The 23,754-nt window shown below is 44.2% G+C and overlaps 1 protein-coding gene across 2 annotated transcripts in view; it reads right to left on the minus strand.

Annotated features, from left to right (window-relative positions):
* Positions 1-12,610, minus strand: part of LOC139402192 (uncharacterized) — a 31,125-nt gene extending 18,515 nt beyond the window's left edge. The window contains exons 1-7 of one of the 2 annotated variants that reach the window (XM_071146305.1): positions 12,347-12,610; positions 6,169-6,546; positions 2,907-2,939; positions 1,701-1,751; positions 1,460-1,546; positions 852-872; positions 709-726 (exon numbers count right to left, since the gene is read on the minus strand). In XM_071146305.1, the coding sequence (XP_071002406.1) occupies positions 709-726; positions 852-872; positions 1,460-1,546; positions 1,701-1,751; positions 2,907-2,939; positions 6,169-6,546; positions 12,347-12,407 (649 nt within the window). In that variant the 5' untranslated portion in view covers positions 12,408-12,610. Of the gene's footprint in view, positions 1-708; positions 727-851; positions 873-1,459; positions 1,547-1,700; positions 1,752-2,906; positions 2,940-6,168; positions 6,550-12,346 lie in introns of both variants that reach the window. The other variant, XM_071146298.1, reaches the window with a different exon arrangement.
* Positions 12,611-23,754: the final 11,144 nt, after the last annotated feature.

Here is a 23,754-nt window from a genome sequence, read left to right on the forward strand (position 1 = left end):
CACAGTATGGAAACTAGAAACTATTCCACAGTATGGAAACTAAAAAATATTCCACAGTATGGAAACCAAACTATTCTACAATATGGAATCTATAAACTATTCCACAGTATGGAAACCAAACTATTCCACAGTATATAAACTGGAAACTATTCTACAGTATGGACACTAGAAACTATTCCACAGTATGGAAACGAGGGCCTATTCTACAATATGGAAACTAGAAACTATTCCACAGTATGGAAACTAGAAACTATTCCACAGTATGGAAACCAAACTATTCCACAATATGGAATCTAGAAACTATTCCACAGTATGGAAACCAAACTATTCCACAGTATTAAAACTAGAAACTACTCTACAGTATGGAAACTAGAAACTATTCCACATTATGGAAACTAGAAACTATTCCACAGTATGGACACTAGAAACTATTCCACAGTATGGAAACTAGGACCTATTCTACAATATGGAAACTAGAAACTACTCTACAGTATGGAAACTAGAAACTATTCCACAGTATGGAAACTAGAAACTATTCCACAGTATGGAAACTAGAAACTATTCCACAGTATGGAAACTAGGAACTATTCTACAATATGGAAACTAGAAACAATTCCACAGTATGGAAACCAAACTATTCCACAGTATGGAAACATCCAGAACACACACATTTGAGAGAGAGACAGAGAGTGAGGGAGCAGGACTCACCTTGATTTTCAGCTGTGCCTGATTAGAAGAAATAAAATCAAAGAAACAGACAATTATTCACATAACACACACACAAATAAAACACACACGTACACCCCCCGATTATTGACATAATATATCATTAGGGGAAGCAAGGCCTTTACCTTCTGCTTCTGCTGCATGGGCTGGAAAAAGAGAAGGGGGAGGCATTATTCAAACCCAGTCGGTAATCTAGTTGATGCCCTGAAGGTATTTACTGCTATAGAGTTTCTGCTCTAACCGGTTGGAAAGGACAAATCTACATGCAAACACTCACACACACGTACTGTACTTAACCAAGTGCATATTTGCATATGGATCATAGTGAATGTGAGTCATTAATGACTGGAAATGTCTGTAAGCTGCAGCACCTGAAGGCCTCTCTGTCTCTGGTTCTCATGCATGTTGGAGCATGATAAACCTCCTGCATGTGACTCATTAGTCTATATTAGTCACTTTATTGGTCATAGACCACAATGAGCCCTGAGCAGTTAATATATTGTGGAAGCTGTTTTCTGACTCATCCATAGAGACTCCATATCTAACTGTATATCAGAATGTAATCAATCGGACACAGCGTAATGATGTAGAAATGTTCCCATTATTATATCAAGTGTCAGTTTCAGTTAACAGACATTTGTCTGGTTCTATACTGTGCTGGAGCCAACTCTTTTTGCCCAGTTCCATACCACATGTGTTGTAGCCCCTAGCAGCAGCAGTATAAGATACTAACCAACTGAGCCCCCGCTGCGCCTCTTCCCTCCCGCGGGTGTGTCTTCCTCATTCTCAGCTATAGCGTCCTCCAGATCAAAATCTCCCCCTGTTTCAGTTCATTAAAACAATGAGTTTTCATTTATCAACGATGTGATGTCAACTATAGTGTGGCATGTAAAGCCAAACTAGCCCTTCCCCCTGAAACACACACACACACATAAAAACACGTGCTTAGTCACACAGGCTGTTGAGACTCTCACCTGTCTTCTCCTCCGTGGGCTCGCTCTCTGCTGGTGTTTCAGGCTCCACCTCTGTAAAAGGAAGGATTGAGGAGAGGTGAGACAGGTGTTGTCAGGGACATGGAGGAGAGGTGAGACAGGTGTTGTCGGGGAAGAGGGAGGAGAGGTGAGACAGGTGTTGTCAGGGAAGAGGGAGGGGAGTGGAGACAGGTGTTGTCAGGGAAGAGGGAGGAGAGGTGAGACAGGTGTTGTCAGGGGAAAGGGAGGAGAGGTGAGACAGATGTTGTCAGGGAAGAGGGAGGGGAGGTGAGACAGGTTTTGTCAGGGGAATGGGAGGAGAGGTGAGACAGGTGTTGTCAGGGAAGAGGTAGAAGAGGTGAGACAGGTGTTGTCAGGGAAGAGGGAGGAGAGGTGAGACAGGTGTTGTCAGAGAAGAGGGAGGGGAGGTAAGACAGGTGTTGTCAGGGAAGAGGTAGGAGAGGTGAGACAGGTGTTGTCAGGGAAGAGGGAGGGGAGGTGAGACAGGTGTTGTCAGGGAAGAGGGAGGGGAGGTGAGACAGGTGTTGTCAGGGTAGAGGGAGGAGAGGTGAGACAGGTGTTGTCAGGGCAGAGGGAGGGTTAGGTGAGACAGGTGTTGTCAGGGTAGAGGGAGGAGAGGTGAGACAGGTGTTGTCAGGGCAGAGGGAGGGGAGGTGAGACAGGTGTTGTCAGGGAAGAGGGAGGAGAGGTGAGACAGGTGTTGTCAGGGAAGAGGGAGAAGAGGTGAGACAGGTGTTGTCAGGGAAGAGGGAAGGGAGGTGAGACAGGTGTTGTCAGGGCAGAGGGAGGGGAGGTGAGACAGGTGTTGTCAGGGAAGAGGGAGGGGAGGTGAGACAGGTGTTGTCAGGGAAGAGGGAGGAGAGGTGAGACAGGTGTTGTCAGGGCAGAGGGAGGGGAGGTGAGACAGGTGTTGTCAGGGAATAGACATGTGGTATCTGTGACTCCAGGGTTGTAGGCCTAGCTGTAAGAGCAGCAGTGGCAGGTGAGTTAGACCTGAAATAAATAAAAAACAGCTCACTAAAGTCTGACATCAGAGCTTCTCAAACACAGTCAAACTGTGTCTCTACTTCTATAGTAAACTAACATTACTGGTTCACCAGAAAACTGCAGTCTTGTAAATGTAGGGGGGAAAGCGGAAATGTTTGGTACTGACAGTCCGATTTACCAAAGTAAATAAACCATTTTTACCTGGTTCAACAGCTTCAGACAGATCTAGTTCATCTGCAGAAAAAAACAGACACATAGAAACAGACATAAACACAAAGAAATATGAGCAGCACCTTCAGGCTGATTTATGACTGTCTGAGAGGCCAGAGTTGTTTGTTCAGTTGGAGCAAATGGGGGAAAACTCTTTAAAAAGGAGCAGGTACTACCTGAACTTGTCAAAGAAAGTTATATTTCAGTTTTTCTATTTCAAAAGTTTTGTGTTTTTTTGGGCCCAGATGTCAATGTCTAACTGTAAATATGGTCAGGTGAGAGGTGAGGGTTAAGGGATAAGGTGTGTGAATGTGTTGATGTTGTGTTTTACCTTCATCTATCACTCACTACTACACAGCCGCTATAGATGATCATCCATTTCGTCTGATACGCTACAAATTACAATTTGTTGTAGCTAACGTTAGCTAGGTGGCTAGGTGTCTGGTTAAGATTAGGGGTAAAGGTTAGGAACTGGGGTTAAGGTTAGGGTTAAGGTTATGGTTAGGGTTAGGGGAAGGGTAGCTAACATGCTAAGTAGTGGCAAAGCAGTAAAATATTTGTAAATAGTTGCAAATTAGCTAAAATGCTAAAGTTGTCTGTGATGTTATTCGAACACCCAACCTTTGGGTTGCAAGACATTTACGTTAAACGCCCACCCATCCTCCCTGACCAACCTCCCTCCTTTCGATTTTTTGGCTTAAGTAACCTTCTGTCTTATGTAACCATAACAAACATAACATATCAGACTAATTTAAGCTTCACATATTTACTTTTACCATGTTACATCTAGTCTGAGGCCAGGGTGGAGAGAGAGGGAGGGGTGTGTGGGTGTGTATGTTGTTAGGGTTACGCCCAGTACCGATTCATTTGAATTTAATCCGTCAGAGCATGTATTCCCAAACTGGGGTACGGGGGTACACGCAATGCCGTCGGGGGGTACGCCAAATAAAAATGTGATTCAGATTTTTTTTTATTTGTATAAATAAATAAAAGTAGTAAGACATGTATACATGCAACAGATACCATTAACAAGGGACTAGAAGCGTTTTATATGGTGAGCTACCAAGTGGCTAGGACAGGTGAGCCCCATGCTACTGTGAAGGACTTAAATCTTCCTGCTGCCACGTTTATGGCTGGGACAATGCTGGGGGAAAAGGCCAACAAAAACTATACAGACAACGCCTTCATCAAACAACACTGTTTAACAATGCATCAGTGACATGGCAGGAGATGTTTTGAAACAATTACTGCTTCGCATACAAGACAGTGAATTCTATGTTACAGGTGGATGAGTCAACAGACGTGGCACAGCTGCTGGTATTTGTCCGTTACGTTTATGGAGGGTCAATTAAGGAAGACATCCTCTTCTGCAAACCACTGGAAACCAGGACAACATGAGAGGATATGTTTAAAGTACTGGACAGCTTTGTTACATCAAATGGACTTTGGTGTTTAAGATGTGTTGATATCTGTACTGATGGCGCAAAAGCCATGACAGGGAGACATAGTGTAGTGGTAACGCGCATGTAAGCAGTTGCTCCCGACACCACTTGGGTACACTGCAGCATCCAACAAGAAGCTCTTGCTGCCAAGGGAATGCCTGACAGCATGAAAGACATTTTGGACAATACAGTGAAAATGGTTAAAGCAAGGCCCCTGAACTCTCGTGTATTTTCTACATTATGATTTGGGCTTTTTTCTTTATTGACCATCATTTTCACTTGTCTGACCGCTTGCATGATGACGAGTTTCTTACACAACTGGCCTATCTGGATGATGTGTTTTCTCGCCTGAATGATCTGATTCTAGGATTACAGGATCTCTCCGTAACTATAGTCAATGTGCGAGACAAAATTGAGGCTATGATTAAAAAGTTGGACCTCTTTTCTGTCTGCATTAACAAGGACAACACACAGGTCTTTCAATCAACGTATGATATTTTGCGTGCTAATGAACTCAAGCTTACGGACAATGTCAAATGTGATATAGCGAACCACCTGAGTGAGCTAGGTGCACAATTACGCAAGTACAATCCCGAAACGGAAGACACAAACAACTGGATTCATTATCCCTTTCATGCCCTGCCTCCAGTCCACTTACTGATATCTGAACAAGAGAACCTCATCGAAATTGCAACAAGCGGTTCTATGAAAATTTAATTTAATCAGAAGCCACAGCCAGATTTCTGGATTGGGCTGCGCTCAGAGTTTCTTGCCTTGGCAAATCACTCTGTTAAGCCACTGATGCCCTTTGCAACCACGTACCTATGTGAGAGTGGATTCTCGGCCCTCACTAGCTTGAAAAGTAAATACAGGCACAGACTGCGTGTGGAAAATGATTTAAACTGAGACTCTCTCCAATACAACCCAACATTGCAGAGTTATGTGCTTCCTTTCAAGCACACCCTTCCCATTAACCTGTGGTGAGTTATTCACAATTTTTGATGAACACATAAAGTTCTAAATACAGAGCAAATGGCTAAATAAAGAGCAAAATTATTGATTATTATTATATTATTATTTGTGCCCTAGTCCTATAAGAGCTCTTTGTCACTTCCTACAAGCCGGGTTGTGACAAAAACTCAGACTCATTCTTATGTTTAATAAATGTATCGTATCGTGTGTGTGTGTGTGGCAGGCTTACAATGATGGCAAAAAACAACATTTGAGAGTGTGCTGACCCTGGTGCTGGAGGGGGTACACAGCTGGAGGTTGAATGTTTGAAGGGGTATGGGACTATAAAAAGTTGGGGAACCACTGCGTTACAGAATAGTGCCTTGAGGTCTACACACTGGCAGAATCACAGTGTTAAAGTGTTTGGATTTACAGTTTAAGACTGCTTTCAGAGCACTTTCACTGGCCTTCCAACACACATTCGAAAATTCTTCTGTGTCTTCTGTCTGTCTAGAATAGAACTTGTACAGTGTCCTACGAGAAGTTCATCGGCTAGAATGTCAGAACATGTTACTGTGGCTGGCTGTTGACTGTGTCGATCAGATTCCTCAGATGGCCAACTAAATTGTACTTGACCCTCCCCACCCACTTCACCTGTAACTCCATCCCCTCCAATTCAGTTTTCAAAAAAGTAAGGACAAACGGATCCAAGAACTCAAACCCAAAGCTATACAGCTAAATGAATTGAAACTGGTCCTATACACTTATATGCAAATATCATGAATGTACTGTAGGCGTATGGGGTGTTTGACCTGCTGTGTGTGCATGTGTGTGTGTGTTTGTGTGTGTGTCTGGCTCACCTGGTTCAGCCTCAGCTTCAGGGGCTGCCTCTGATTTTACTGCTGGTTCGTCTACTACTTCTGCGTCCTCTTCCTCTGTGGCCGGAGCCTCCTCTTCCTCTGTGGCTGGAGCCTCTTCTGCAAGAGCGTCTTCTTCTGCCAGAGCATCCTCAACTGTCGGAGCCTTTTCCTCTGTGGCTGGAACTTCCTCCTCTTCTTCTGCCGGAGCTTCTTCTTCTGCCGGAGCCTCCTCAGGTACCAGGGCCTCCTCGGCAGCTACTTCTTCTGCAGGGGCCTCCTCAGCTACCAGGGCCTCCTCGGCAGCTACTTCTTCTGCAGGGGCCTCGGGTTCTGCTGCTTCTGCCTCTGGTTCCTTCGCTTCTGGTTCAGTAGCAGGGTCTTCTGGAGAGAGGAACAGACTTTTCATTTAGCCAGCAGCAGTGTACCCCATCACATTTTATGACATCACAGATAAATATGACAGGTGTACTCTAATGAGCGTGTGTGTGTTGCAGTCAGAGGGGGCTGTGACATTCCCCTATTGTCTGTAAGGTGCAGCAATGTGCCAGAGAGTGTAACAGCGAAACAGCAGACAACCTTCTCACGTCAACCCTCTTACTTCTCTAAACCAGGCATGGCCAGCTGGTCCAGGAGGGACACAGTGTATGCAGACTTTTGTTCAAGCCCTGCTTCTGATCCACCTCCTGATTCAACTGGTCGACACTGAATAGCTGATCAGTTGAAGGTGTTCAAGCTGGGTTGGAACAAAAGCCTGAACACTCTGCAGCCCTCAGAGACTGGAGTTGCCCTTCCCTGTTCTAGAGAACAGAATCAATAGTCAAACACAATCCAACATCAACAATGACAAAGGCAGACAGACTGGCTTGTCATCTTATATGTGTACTGTCCTGTATGTGAGAGTTTCGTCAGGAAATGAAAGACAGGGACTTTAGACTACTGTACCTTAAACATACTGTACATACGTGTGTGTGGGGGAACCACATAAAAATGATACGTGTTGCTGTTCTCATGTGATATTAGACATGTTCTAAAGCTGTATGACTCATGTACATGAGAGAGACCCTATCCTGATACTGACGCAGTGCCAATGCCTTTCCCCTAGTCCCATGTGTGTGTATATATGACATGCCAGAGACGCATGTTATGTGTGTGTGTATGTGTGTGTGTGTGTGTGTGTGTGTGTGTGTGTGTGTGTGTGTGTGTGTGTGTGTGTGTGTGTGTGTGTGTGTGTGTGTGCGTGCGCGTGAGTGAGTGTGTGTCTTTAATAAAGACAGCTTCCCCTGTATTACATGAGTGTGTTAACAGGAAGTTTGGAACAGTAAGGGAGGGGAGAGAACATAATGTTCATATTTGGGAGTTCCATAACACTACAGCGCGAGGCCTGGGCCTCATCAATTGGAACGATAGATGAGGCAGGTATACCCCACACAAACACACACTTAAACTCCCTTACACATAGTGCTATAATAAAAACAGGGCAAACTGCAACTCAAGGAAAGTTTTACTACAGAAAAGAGAAAATCACAACATGGGCAGCTCCAACTCCGACATTCAGCAACATACTGTACATACTGTAACATATACTGTAATGTAATGTAATATTATGTTATGTACTGTACAGGAATGATTAATCGTATCATTCCCATAGGAACCTAAAGAGAATACAAAACATGGGCACCATTTCACACACGCAGCGCAGCCCGGGCATAATGCTAAAAACCTGAAACATTTTAAAACACTGGGACGCTTATAATGTCAGGGAATCTATACTGTACAGTACACTACGCTTTGAGTGATGGTTAAGTGTGTGTGTGTGTGTGTGTGTGTGTGTGTGTGTGTGTGTGTGTGTGTGTGTGTGTGTGTGTGTGTGTGTGTGTGTGTGTGTGTGTGTGTGTGTGTGTGTGTGTGTGTGTGTGCCTGTGTGCCTGCATGCCTGTATGCGTGGGTAACCTTGCCCTCTCTGGTAACAGCAGGTACTCAGTACAATGTGAGGTGGTTGACAGGTGATATGTTCCAGTTAGTTAGAACATTGTGTTCTCAGGTATTTCTATTGTGTGGTGGCGTGGAGGGACCCTGTTGTTGTTTTCCCTGCTTCAGCTGACCCTGTGGAATAAATGCACTACTTTTGGCCACACAGAACCCAATGGACAAAAGTATAGGTCACTATGGGGAATAGGCTGCCATTTCAGATGTACCAGTTGTTTTGAGTATCTGGCGGGTCACAGTAGAATCCAGGTGGCTCACAGCAGAGAACCACTGATCTAGAACATTCTACGGAACCACTGATCTAGAACATATACTGCTGCTCCTGTCTCTACATGTAGACCTGGTCTGGCTCTGAGCTGGGTGTAAGGCCATCTCCAAATACCTGTACTTGCGCTCGAAATATTAGCCATTTTGGGAATGCGAAAATAGAATGTTTATAGGATGTAATTATTTTTAAATTGAGTATGATTTAAATGCAATGATGTCATACTAATTTCAGCCTCTCATCTAGTAGAATTCTCTGCACACTATTGAGGAAGAGAACTGTCTTTTCAGACCCATGTGTGTTTGACAACAACTGATAATCAAAGAACGGGACGGAATGTAGCAAAATGAACGAATGGCAGGAAACAACATAACTGTGCATTAGATGTCACATTCTCAGTAGGATGAGCCTAGTGTGCTGTTATTCGTTTCTTACTGAATTTGTTTTTTTACTAAACAGTACGTTCTAAATAGTATGCAGGACGATTAATACACTGTATGTCGTTTTCGTAAGTAGTAGGCAAGACAGATTTCGGGCAAGGCCACAAAGTCATCTGGTCTGGCTCTGAGCTGTGTGTGTGTGCATTTGTGTGTGTTGTTTAATCTGTGTTTGCATTTGAAAGGTGTAAACACACATACAGTGGGGGATCATCTCTCTCTCACACACACACACCCATACACACCCTCAATAATACACACACACTCCTACACACTCACCCACCCACTCACACACACACATAGACATAACCCTGGGGGAATGAGAGAGGCTGAGACTGGTTCTGAGTGTAGGGTGTAGTCTGCAGCTGGGCTGGATTGGGTTACTGAGGCAGCGCCCAGCCCTTTAGTACTGACATACATACGCACAAACACACACACACACACACACACACACACACACACACACACACACACACACACACACACACACACACACACACACACACACGCACACAACCCATTCATCATGTACACACAAACCCACCTACACCCAAACAGAGCCTAGAGCACCATGACACTGTGACAGACCAGAACTCATCTCATGTGTGATATACAGTATCTCATGTGTGATATACAGTAAAGCTGTGTTCCAGCAATATGTTGGCACACTGAGATCACAGTATAATGTGAAGTTTTCATTAATGAACTGGCTTCAGATCAGAGTCTCCTGAGGGGAAGGAGGTGTGACAGCCAGGACTCAGACTCTGTCTGTGGAAAACATAAACTATTATTTCACAACATTAACCAACATGACTTAGGCCAGATGAGACTGTAATAACTCTTATATCACATTAATACCAGGTCACAATCATTCTTAAAGCCAGATGCCTGTAGCCCTGCTAGTTGTGGAATAGAGATTGGTCAAAGGACAACACACAGGCCTATTGGTAAGAGATAGTACAGGATATATGGGTACAGGGGTAGAGGGAGACAGACAGAGAGAAAAGAGAGAGTGGGGGAAGAGAGAGAAAATGTGTGAAATAGAGGAAGGGTGACAGAACATGGACACGTGTTTGATATCTCAGATTGTTCTGTCAATTCTCACATAGAAACTTCATTGGGAGGAAGTATGTTTGACATGCTTTTTACATTTGTATCACAAACCATTTTCTAGACAACCATGATAGAAGTGGCCATTTTAGGCCCTTATAGACCCATACATGACTCCTGTGATCCTATGATCCTTGCACTATACATGGTACAGACAACATCTTGGTGTCATTATACTCCCTATGGTGATCTCTCAAATATGGAGTGTATAGATTCTGAAATATACATTTTCACATTCTTATATTTAATATAAAAAATATGAATATTAATGATTTTGATTTTGCTTATAACAATATACTCTTCAAAAACATCACATTTCCAGAGTGGGCTCTCTGCTATTTTAATTGATATGACCCATTTTATACAGAGAAATTAACATTATAGGCAGTGGTGGAAAAAGTCATACATTCTCATACTTGAGTTAAAGTAAAGATACCTTAATAATAATAGAAAATGACTCAAGTAAAAGTGAAAGTCACCCAGTAAAATACAACTTGAGTAAAAGTCTAAAAGTATTTGGTTTTAAATATACTTAAGTATCAAAAGTAAAAGTAAAAGTACAAATAATTAAAAATCCTTATAATAAACAAACCAGACGGCACAATTTTCTAGTTTTTTAAAGTTATTTACAGATAGCCAGGGTCACACTCAAACATTCAGACATAATTTAAAAACAAAGCATTTGTGTTTAGTGAGTCCGTCAGATCAGAGGCAGTAGGGATGACCAGGGATGTTCCCTTGATAAGTGTGCAAATTGGGCCATTTTCTGTCCTGCTAAGCATTCAAAATGTAACAAGTATTTTGGGTGTCACGGAAAATGCATAGAGTAAAAAGCACAGAATTTTCTTTAGGAATGTAGTGAAGTAAAAGTATAAAGTTGTCAAAAATATAAATAGTAAAGTAAAGTACAGATAACCCAAAAAACTACTTAAGTAGTCCTTTAAAGTATTTGTACTTAAATACTTTGCACCACTGATTATAGGTCATTAACCAATCACAGCACTCCTTTAGGATTTCACATTCAGCAAGTCAGTGGCAGGGAGGGAGTGTCCTTTGAATCCATTTTCCCATTCACTGTGTTGGTGGTGCTCATATAATGTATCATACCTTCAGAATTAGCAGAGAGCCCACTGGAAATGTCATGTACTTGTAGAGTATATTGTTCCAAACAATATGTCTTCAAATTAACTAAATCAAAAAAGGTCGTTTTGAGATATTAATATTAATATGTTTAATGTTGAATAAATTCATGTGAAAATTTTTATTTCAGGATCAAGACACTCCATATTTTAGAGCACACTATAAGGAGTATAATGGCACCAAGATGTTGTCTGTATCATGTACGCTTCACAGATCATAGGGTCTTACAGGAGGTATGTATAGGTCTAAAGAGGGCCTAAAATTGCCACTTTCATCATGATTAAAAATAATAATAATAATAATGGTTTGTGATACAAATGTAAAAAGCATTTCAAATATCCTTCCTCCCAATGTTTCCATGTGAGAATTGCTAGAACAATCTAAGACACCAAAAATATCTTCAGATTCTGCTGGCATGGAATCACCCTACAGGAGTAGAGAGAAAGAAAAAAGAAAGGAAGAAAGAAAGAAAGGAACAGAACATGGACACAGACAGAGACAGTAAAGGGATCGATCACATTGTCCACAACCCACGTGACTACATGTCCAGTAGGACACACCCTATAGGACACTCAATTAAATTAATTTTATAAATACCTTTTTACATCAGCATTTGTCACAAAATGCTTTATTAAACACATGTTTACCAGTGTACACACATTATAGATACATGCAGTACGACTATACTGTACATGCGGTAGGCCACACCTTATAGGACTATGAAGCTTTGGGCCAGTAACCAAAAGGTTGTTGGATCGAATCCCCGAGCTAACAAGGTAAAAATCTGTCGTTCTGCCCCTGAGCAAGGTAGTTAGCCCACTGTTCCCCGTGCCTGAGGACGTGGATGTCGATTAAATGCGGAAGACACATTTCAGTTGAATGCATTCAGTTGTACAACTGACTACGTATCCCCCTTCCCTTATATACATACAATATAATGCATATCTACACACCAACATCATATCAGGCTGAAAAAAATGATGCTATCTGGCACATAGCCAACAGTGTGGATTTATAAGGATACATCAGAGCAGGTTAATCAACATTATTTTTGTTCTGCATATCAGCCTCAGGTAGAGATAGACAGAAAAGGATTGAGGATGTATGTCATAGAAGTAGTGGGTGTAAAAGGTGTGAGTACTTGACTAACTTGTCTGAGTAGAAACAGAAACATAAAGCACCATAAAACGAGTTGTAAAAGTGCTTACCAAAGTACATTAGTGGATGTAAAAGTTCTTACCCTGTGTCTTGGCTCCAATCACCAAACTGCCCAGCAGGAGAATCCACAGGTATGACATCATGGGAACACAGTGTGCTGAATTACAAAGCTGGAGTTTTAGACTTCTCTGTTGAATAGTGAAAATAATACAAGTAGTAATGATTATGTTTCTGGTAATGTAGACTGGGTATGTGTGTGATCTGATTATAGTTTCATGGCTATGTGTGTGATGTGATTATAGTTTCATGTTGCCTCCTCTGCAGCAGCAATCTTCTTACACCTTCTTTTTCTCTGCATGGAACCAACTTTAACGGGCGTGTCTTTCTCCCAGCCACACCCTAGACATAAACTGTATTGTTCCATCAGACACCGTGCGCTGCGAACACGTGCCTGGCTGCGAAGGCGTCGCGTAAATTTCTATGGGAATGGAAGGTGATTGACTAATTGAAAATCTGTTTTCATAAACCTGCACTAACCATAGTATGGATTGAAATCTTTATACGATGTCATGTTATTTGTGTGTAGAGCTATGACATTTCGTCCCATGTGGAAGAAAGTACTATCGAACTGTAACTGTACAGTGACTTTTGAGAAAAGTACAGACAATATGACGCCGAATCATAGACACAGGACAAATACTCGCAGACAAACCTGTAGTGTAGTGGCCCAACTCTACGTAGCCTACCTGTGTAGTGACGATACCAATATGCGAGTGAGACCAGTGCAAATGGATGGTCTATTGTCGCCATCTAGTAATTCATAATGGAACTGAGATGAATTAATACGCTGAATTAGTGCGTGCTCTTATAATATGGTCATTAACGAAGCCCAAACTGACACCATGCTGATCATTGCGTTTTATTTATATGGATTTTCTATATATTCTATGTATAGAAAATAGAAAATCATATGTACATGGAACAAAAATATAAACACATGTAAAGTTTTGGTCTCATGTTTCATTTGCTGAAATAAAAGATCACAGAAATGTTCCATATGCACAAAATGCTTATTTCTCTCAAATGTTGTGCACAAATTTGTCTACATCCCTGTTGGTGAGTATTTCTCCTTTTCGAAGATAATCCATCCACCTGACAGGTGTGGCATATCAAGAAGCTGATTAAACAGCATTATCATTACACAGGTGCACCTTGTGCTGGGGACAATAAAAAGCCACTCTAAAATGTGCACACAACACAATACCACAGATGTCTCAAGTTTTGAGGTAGCGTGCAGTTGGCATGCTGACTGCAGGAATGTCTACAAGATCTGTTGCCAGATAACGGAATGTTCATTTCTCTACCATAAGCTGCCTCCAACGCTGTTTTTGAGAATTTGGCAGCACATCCAACCAGCCTCACAACCGCAGACCACGTGCCTGCCCGGGACCTTCACATTCGGCTTCTTCAGCTGCAGGATCATCTGTGACCAGCCACCCAGACAGCTGATGAAACTGTGGGTTTGCACAACCAAATAATTTATGCGCAAACTGTCAGAAACCTTTCTGGGGAGCTCATCTGTGTTCTTGCAGTCCTCACCAGGGTCTTGACCAGACAGCAGTTCGGCGTCGTAACTGAATTCAGTGGGCAAATGTTCACATTCGATGACCACTGGCACCCTGGAGATGTGTGCTCTTCATAGATTAATCCTGATTTCAACTGTATGGGGCAGATGGCAGACCACGTTGTGTGGGCGAGCGGTTTGCTGATGTCAACGTTGTGACCAGAGAGCCCCATGGTGGTGGTGAGGTTATGGTATGGGCAGGCATAAGCAACGGACAATGAACACAATTGCATTTTATCAAGGGCAATTAGAAAGCACAGAGATACCTGATGAGATTCTGAGATCCATTGTCGTGCCATTCGTCCGCCACCATCACCTCATGTTTCAGTATGATAATGCACGGCCCCATGTTGCAAGGATCTGTACACAATTCCTGGAAGCTGAAAATGTCCCAGTTATTCCGTAGCCTGCATACTCACCAGACTTTTCAATGGCTGTTTGGGATGCTCTGAATCGAGATGTAGGCTAGCGTGTTCCAGTTCCCTCGAATATCCAGCAACTTAACACAGCCATTGAAAAGGAGTGGGACAACATTCCACAGTCCACAATACAACATCCCGATCAACAAACTCTTATGTGTCCCACTGCATGAGGCAAATTGTGGTCACACCAGATACTGAAAAGTTTTCTGATCAACAGCCTTACATTTTTTAAAGTTATCTGTGACCAACAGATTCCCAGTCATGTGAAATCCATAGATTTGGGCCTAATGAATTTATTTAAATTGACGGATTTCCTTATATGAACTGTAAATCTTTACAATCTTTGAAATTGTTGCATGTTAACCGTTAGGGTACCATCTTATCCGAATTGTTCCAATGAAATTAATTGACTAATGTTGATGACCAAGATGATGATGATGATACAAATAAATCTAGAAATATAGACCTATACTAATGAATAACATAGCTCTATGAAATAAACCTAAATCATGTTCAAATTAACGAATCGTATTGCTGGCATGAAAAAAGTATCCTCACTGTGATTTCTTATAATACAATATGATATAATACATATAGATTTACTACTAACAGAGAGAATGTATAGCCACGATAATTATGTGGTATAGCCTCGAGTCGAGACAGGACCGTGTTATTATTATCACTATTACCAAGCCCCTCACAGCATGTGCTGCCTGCTGGTCGCCCTCGAGCGCCTTTAACCGGGTTGACCACACGCCTCACCGAGAGGAATAATAATCAACTGTTTTCTCTCGAGACTCGCAGCAAGCAGCTACAGCGCGCAACTTGGAGATCACCCGATTCAACTGGGTTCTGATGGATTTTATTAGATTTATTATTTAGGCTTTCTCCTTCACTATGTTCATTATTTATTAAGATTTATTAGTATTGTTGACTGTGGATTTCATACGTGGAGATACCGTTTGGTTTAATAGCCCTCAGGAATTGATGTTCCATTTGGAGCGAAGCCCTGAGCTGTTTGCATGTGTGAGTGTGTGTGTTTAGGTGAGTGTGTGAGTGTGTGTCCACACGTCCATCCTCAACAGTTGATGCTGACAGAGATCAGAGAAGTGTGTTATTGAGACGTGGTCCTTCACTGCGTCGCTCAACGCGGACTCCGACACACACACACACACACACACACACACACACACACACACACACACACACACACACACACACAACACACAGAGAAACCCTTACGCACGCACAAACACACACAGGCGGGCGCACACACACAGTGTGCTGTCACACACTGTCTGCCGATGAGCTGTCATGCAGTCGTTCCTCTCTCCAGTGAACAAGGCTATTCTAGTAGCTCTGTTCATCTTCGCCATCCTCCTCATCCTCTATGTGATCCTCTGGTACATTTGTAGAGACGTGGACTGCGACCACGGCATCTGATCTGATTAACACCGGGAACACCACCGAAAAACGGAGACGCGTCTGACAGAGGGTCACCCTGGTAAGTCAGCATGCCTCCTCTGCTCTACGCGCGCGCGCGCGTGTGTGCGTATGTGTGTGTGTGCGTGTGTGTGTGTGTGTGTGTGTGTGTGTGGCTCAAGTGACAAAACAAGTGTTTCATCTAACAGCATCAGTATCATGAGAAAAACAGAAACAGTGCCGTGCATAACCTGGTTCCCGATGGCACCTCCAGTCCGGTATGAAAGGTCGTTTTTACCTAACCTTTATTTACCAGAAATGTCTTAAGGCTGAGAACCTCTTTTTGTGAGAGACCGAGCAAGAAAAAACAATCATTTTAGGCCAATCACAATCCAATTCGAGGAGCATACGTTTGTCTTCATTTGGATTTTTTGGGGTCTTATTCATGCAATTTCCCCCCAATAACACTAACAGTAGTGTCGCTGTGACCATAGTGTCATCACCATCAGAAAAGGTGACACAATGTCATCACCTACAGGAATGTTATGTTATCTTCTCCAGTCTGAGTGGAGAGGTTGGCTGCGCGGGAACCGGCGTTTGGATGTAAGACATGCATTAGCAATACTGATCTATAATCACAGTGTGTGTGTGTGTGTGTGTGTTCGTGCGTGCGTGCGCCCGTGCGCGTGTGGGTGTGCATGTGAGCTTCATAGTTCATGTTCAGTTCATCTCGTCTCTAAGGGTAGCCTAAGATCTGACATTGGCAATGGCATTATTATTTAACACGATCAAACAAACAGGATTATTCTTCCCCCTATAGAATACCATGTCTTCTTGTGCCATGCAGCAATCATTTGACGTTTGTCGCTGGTACTGTATTCCCTAGACTTTTGCCGATACGCGTTCGTTTGTGACCTCTGCTGCTGCTCAATTAAAACATCTAAAGATGTCATATATGCTTTATATTTACTGTCATATATGCTTTTACAACCCTGCACCCAAAGACTTTGTACCAAGAATAACGATGAGCCTGCCATTTATTCTACCCTTTATTCCGCTAATCATCATAGCCATGCGGAGTCAATGTTGCTTTTTACGCATAGGCGTCCTTGACTTCAGCTGACATTTGGCGCTCTTTGCGTGCATGTATGAGGGAGAGAGACAGAGAAAGAAAGAGAAGAGAGAGAGAGAGAGAAAAAGAGAATGAGAGAGAGAGAGAGAGAATGAGAGAGGGAGACAGAATGAGAGAGAGAGAGAGAGAGAGAGAGAGAGAGAGAGAGAGAGAGAGAGAGAGAGAGAGAGAGAGAGAGAGAGAGAGAGAGTTTCAGTGAATGACATTATCCCTCTGCGTTACCACTGCGGTTGACCTAATGGTAACCATGTCGAAAACCCGAACCTAGTCAGTTGTGGTTCAGGGGAAACGATGGATAAGCCGCAAGATAAAGTGTGATGGTGCAATGCAACTAACTGTTGTTAAATTAATGTGACTGTAGAAAATCCATTGTATTTGTCCCTATACTTAAATAAAGGATCACCTGATCAACAGATCAACAATCCTACAGTGTTCAGATCCAGCTGAACCTGTAGAAGCCGACTGACAGAATAACAGCTTCTCTCCTGCCTGGCGGAAACAAATAAACCATCCAACATGAGGGGCTGAAGGACACATCAAGGACACCATGTGTGTTACCACCCTTAACCACTCCCTTTTCCGGTGATAAGTAATTGCGAGAAACCGGTCAATTGTAATACATTATTTATTTGAACAGCATGGCGTGGAACGGAACTGTTCAATTATTGGCGATGTCTAAATCTGGCTTCTCTACCACCTCAGCATGATGAATCAACGCTCAGACAGACATCCCATCTCAGTATGGAGCGCAGTTCCAAATGCATGTAGACCTATCATCTCATCATAGTCACTTTTTTTTCTTGTGACAGGTATGGCCTACATTTGCTGCAGCATAGCCTATGCTACAGTAATATAAATACAGAATGCACGTCTAATTTACCCATCTCCATCTGGCTTTCGGGGTTCACCTTCTTAATTAATTGTAAAAATAATACTTTTTTAAAATCGCAGCTGCAGAGTTTTGAAACAGCCTACCACTCGAATATCGTTGCTTTAAATCAGTGCACACGGGAGCACTCTCAGTCTTTCTCTCTCTCCATCAACTCCATTCAAATTGCTTCCAAGAGAGATAATCCCGTTCTAGATTGATACAGTGCCTTGCGAAAGTATTCGGCCCCCTTGAACTTTGCGACCTTTTGCCACATTTCAGGCTTCAAACATAAAGATATAAAACTGTATTTTTTTGTGAAGAATCAACAACAAGTGGGACACAATCATGAAGTGGAACGACATTTATTGGATATTTCAAACTTTTTTAACAAATCAAAAACTGAAAAATTGTGCGTGCAAAATTATTAACCTATTAACCTCACTGAAGCCTGAAATGTGGCAAAAGGTCGCAAAGTTCAAGGGGGCCGAATACTTTCGCAAGGCACTGTATATAGCCCTATATATAGATGTTCTAGCCTACCTCTTTCAGGTAATATATTCAATGCAGTATTAGCCTTCAATTTAGCTAATTAATGATGGTTTATGCTTAATAAGCTTCTAATGTATAGCCTATGTCTCTTGCGAAATATGCAAGCACCTGTTCTGTAAAAAAAAGCGCTCCTTAGCTCTAGGAGTCCCTTCCCGGAAAAGCTAGACTAGAATAGCTGGCTTGAATTATTATGTTGTTTTTGCATTTCTTATACCAATAGATTATTCAAAGAGGGATGCAAGCTATTTTTTGCTGAATGTTAAATACAGCAGCCAATAGAACTCACAGTTAGTTTGAAAGAATAGCGAACGAGGATAGGGGTGCGCTATAACAGTTATTTATTCAGACTCATAACCATTCAATCAATCTTCTGTGAAGAGAAATTAAATCCTTCTGCATCTGATTCTAGTCCTATATTATTCAATGATGTCATTAGAATGAGGAAGAGAAGGACAATGACACTTATTTAATTGACCTATTGAAAGCGAGGAAGGAATGAAGAAACAATAGATAGAGGAAGAAGAGGTAGGCTAATAACATTAGGGGAAATACGCATTGTACAAATAGGCCCTCTTTTATATAAAAAAAAATGTAATCAAATTCGCTAGCCTATACTTGTAACTGTAACTAGTACGCATGTGCTGCACCAGAATCACATGTTCTCTGCTGCTTTATCATTAATGTGCATAATTCCAGTCCATATAATACAGTATACTACAATACAGTAATACAGTTCACACTTAAAAATATAAGCCTACTGGAGCTAGTTTAATTTATTTACCCAAGGGAGCATATAATCTCATCAAAAAAAGAAACCTCCCTTTTTCAGAACCCTGTCTTTCAAAGATCAATTAAGCAATTAAGGTCACAGTTCTGAAAATTTAGGACACTAAAGAGGCCTTTCTACTGACTCTGAAAAACACCAAAGAAAGATGCTGTCACGCCCTGGCCTTAGATATCTTTGTTTTCTTTATTAGGGTGCGACTTCAGGGTTTTATGTGTTTTGGCATGTCTAGGGGTTTGTATGTTTATGGGGCTGTTAGATTGGTTCTCAATTAGAGGCAGCTGTCTATCGTTGTCTCTGATTGGGAACCATATTTAGGCAGCCATATTCTTTGGGTATTTTGTGGGTGATTGTTTCCTGTGTCAGTGTTTGTGCCACACGGGACTGTTTCGGTTAGTTCACGTTTATTGTTTTGTATATGTGTTCATGTTCAGTTTTTCTTATTAAAAACCATGGACACCTACCACGCTGCATATTGGTCCGAGCCTTGTTTCACGTCTTCAGAGGAAGAGGAGGAAATCTGCCGTGACAGAATCACCCACCAAAACAGGACCAAGCAGCGTGGTGACAGGCAGCGGCAGGAGGAGCAGCGATGTCAGGATTATTGGACTTGAGAGCAGAATCTGGACTATACAACTTGGGAAGAGATAGTGGGTGGTCGACCCAGGGAGAGTGCCGGAGCCCGGCTGGGATTCGCTGGAGCAGTGCGAGGAGGGTTACAGTAGAATGGAGTTGGAGAAACGAGCACGGCGGCGCGGTAGGAAGCACGAGAGTCAGCCCCTAAAATTTCTTGGGGGAGGCACACAGGGAGTATGGCGAAGCCAGGTAGGAGACCTGCGCCAACTTCCTGTGCTTACCAGAGAGCGAGAGAGACCGGGCAGGCACCGTGTTATGCTGTGGAGCGCACAGTGTCTCCAGTGCGGGTGCATAGCCCGGTGCGGTACATTCCAGCTCCTCGGATCGGCCGGGCTAGAGTGGGCATCGAGCCAGGTATTGTTGGGCTGGCTCGGTGCTCAAGAGCTCCAGTGCGCCTGCACGGTCCGGTCTATCCAGTGCCACCTCCACGCACCAGCCCTCCGGTGGCAGCCCCCCGCACCAGGCTTCCTATGGTGTCCAGAGCCCAGTACTCCCTGTTCCTCCTCCCCGCACTCGCCCTGTGGTGCGTGTCCTCGGCCCAGTACCACCAGGCCTACAGTGCGCCTCGCCTGTCCAGAGCTGCTAGAGTCTCCCGCCTGTCCAGAGCTGCTAGAGTCTCCTGCCTGTCCAGGGCTGCTAGAGTTGTTTTTTTATTTTTTTTATTTTACCTTTATTTAACCAGGCAAGTCAGTTAAGAACAAATTCTTATTTTCAATGACGGCCTAGGAACAGTGGGTTAACTGCCTGTTCAGGGGCAGAACGACAGATTTGTACCTTGCCAGCTCGGGGATTTGAACTTGCAACCTTCCGGTTACTAGCCCAACGCTCTAACCACTAGGCAACCCTGCCGCCCCGCTTGTCCTGCCGCCCCGCCTGTCCAGAGCTGGGCTAGGCTACCCTGCCGCCCCGCCCCGCCTGTCCAGAGCTGCTAGAGCCGCCAGAGCCGCCAGTCTGCAAGGAGCCGCCAGAGCCGCCAGTCTGCATGGAGCCGCCAGAGCCGTCAGTCTGCAAGGAGCCGCCAGAGCCGCCAGTCTGCAAGGAGCCACCAGAGCCGCCAGTCTGCAAGGAGCCACCAGAGCCGCCAGTCTGCAAGGAGCCACCAGAGCCGCCAGTCAGTCAGGATCCGCCAGAGCTGCCAGTCAGCCAGGATCCGCCAGAGCTGCCATTCAGCCAGGATCCACCAGAGCCTCCATTCAGCCAGGATCCGCCAGAGCCGCCATTCAGCCAGGATCCGCCAGAGCCGCCAGTCAGCCAGGATCTGCCAGAGCCGCCAGTCAGCCAGGATCTGCCAGAGCCGCCAGTCAGCCAGGATCTGCCAGAGCCACCAGTCAGCCAGGATCTGCCAGAGCCGCCATTCAGCCAGGATCTGCCAGAGCCGCCAGTCAGCCAGGATCTGCCAGAGTCGTCAGCTGCCCTTCAGTCCGGAGCTGCCCTTCAGTCCGGAGCTGCCCCTCAGTCCGGAGCTACCCCTCAGTCCGGAGCTGCCCCTCAGTCCGGAGCTGCTCCTCAGTCCAGTGGGGCCATTTAGTAGGGTTGCCAATCCTAGGTCGGCGGCGAGGTTCGCCGTTCCTAGGATGCCACAAAAGCGGACTAAGACTATGGTGGAGTGGGGTCCACGTCCCGCGCCAGAGCCGCCACAGTGGACAGACGCCCACCCAGACCCTCCCCTATGGGTTTAGGTGTGCGGCCGGGAGTCTGCACCTTTGGGGGGGGGGGGGGGGGGGGGGGTGCTGTCACTCCCTGGCCTTAGTTATCTTTGTTTTCTTTATCATTTTGGTAAGGTCAGGGTGTGACATGGGGGTTGTATGTGTTTGTCTTGTCTAGGGGTTTGTATGTTTATGGGGCTGTCCCCTGTCTAGGTAAATTGTATGTCTATGGTTGCCTAGATTGGTTCTCAATCTGTATGTGTTCATGTTCAGTTTTTCTTATTAAAAACCATGGACACCTACCACGCTGCATATTGGTCCGATCCTTGTTTCACGTCTTCAGAGGAAGAGGAGGAAATCTGCCGTGACAGATGCCCGGGGTTCCTGCTCATCTGTGTGAACGTGCCTTAGGCATGCTGCAAGGAGGCATGAGGACTGCAGATGTGGCCAGGGCAAAAAATTGTCCGTACTGTGAGACGCCTAAGACAGCGCTACAGGGAGACAGGATGGACAGCTGATCATCCTTGCAGTGGCAGACCACGTGTAACAACACCTGCACAGGATTGGTACATCTGAACATCACACCTGTGGGACAGGTACAGGATGGCAACAACAAATGCCCAAGTTACACCAGGAACACACAATCCCTCCATCAGTGCTAAGACTCTTTGCAATAGGCTGAGAGAGAGGCTGGACTGGGGGCTTGTAGGCCTGTTGTAAGGCAGGTCTTCACCAGACATCACCGGCAACAACGTCGCCTATGGGCACAAACCCACCGTTGCTGGAACAGACAGGACTGGCAAAAAATGCTCTTCACTGACGAGTCACAGTTTTGTCTCACCAGAGGTAATGGTCGAATTCATGTTTATCGTCAAAGGAATGAGCGTTACACCAAGGCCTGTACTCTGGAGCGGGATCGATTTGGAGGTGGAGGGTCTATCATGGTCTGGGCGGTGTGTCACAACGCTGTGCGTTACAGGGAAGACATCCTCCTCCCTCATGTGGTACCCTTCCCGCAGGCTCATCCTGACATGACCCTCCAGCATGACAATGCCACCAGCCATACTGCTCGTTCTGTGCATGATTTCCTGCAAGACAGGAATATCAGTGTTCTGCCATGGCCAGCGAAGAGCCCGGATCTCAAACCCATTGAGCACGTTTGGGACCTGTTGGATCGGAGGGTGAGGACTGGGGCCATTCCCCATAGAAATGTCCGGGGACTTTCAGGAGCCTTGGTGGAAGAGTGGGGTAACATTTCACAGTAAGAACTGGAAAATCTGGTGCAGTCCATGAGGAGGAGATGCACTGCAGTACTTAATGCAGCTGGTGGCCACACCAGATACTGACTGTTACTTTTGATTTAGACCCCCCTTTGTTCAGTGACACATTATTCAATTTCTGTTAGTCACATGTCTGTGGAACTTGTTCAGTTTATGTCTCAGTTGTTGAATCCTATGTTCATACATATATATTTACACATGTAAGTGTGCATGTAAGTTTGCTAAAAATAAACGCAGTTGACAGTGAGAGGAAGTTTATTTTTTTGCTGAGTTTAGCTAGCTACATCTAGGTGCATTTATGTTTTTCTGTCGTGTGTAATATGCAGTAGCCTATCATATACAGTGGGGAGAACAAGTATTTGTACACTGCCGATTTTGCAGGTTTTCCTACTTACAAAGCCTGTAGAGGTCTGTAATTTTTATCATAGGTACACATCAACTGTGAGAGACGGAATCTAAAACAAAAATCCAGAAAATCACATTGTATGATTTTTAAGTAATTAATTTGCATTTTATTGCATGACATAAGTATTTGATCACCTCCTGTTCTCCACTCATTACCTGTATTAACTGCATCTGTTTGAAATCGTTACCTGTATAAAAGACACCTATCAACACACTCAAGCAAACAGACTCCAACCTCTCCACAATGGCCAAGACCAGAGAGCTGTGTAAGGACATCAGGGATAAAATTGTAAACCTGCACAAGGCTGGGATGGGCTACAGGACAATAGGCAAGCAGCTTGGTGAGAAGGCAACAACTGTTGGCGCAATTATTAGAAAATGGAAGAAGTTCAAGATGACGGTCAATCACCCTCAGTCTGGGGCTCCATGCAATATCTCACCTCGTGGGGCATCAATGATCATGAGGAAGGTGAGGGATCAGCCCAGAACTACACGGCAGGACCTGGTCAATGACCTGAAGAGAGCTGGGACCACAGTCTCAAAGAAAACCATTAGTAACACACTACGCCATCATGGATTAAAATTCTGCAGTGCACGCAAGGTCCCCCTGCTCAAGCCAGCGCATGTCCAGGCCCGTCTGAAGTTTGCCAATGACCATCTGAATGATCCAGAGGAGGAATGGGAGAAGGTAATGTGGTCTGATGAGACAAAAATAGAGC

The sequence above is a fragment of the Oncorhynchus clarkii genome, chromosome 3 (genome assembly GCF_045791955.1).
Source record: "Oncorhynchus clarkii lewisi isolate Uvic-CL-2024 chromosome 3, UVic_Ocla_1.0, whole genome shotgun sequence".
NCBI classification, from domain to species: Eukaryota; Metazoa; Chordata; class Actinopteri; order Salmoniformes; family Salmonidae; genus Oncorhynchus; species Oncorhynchus clarkii.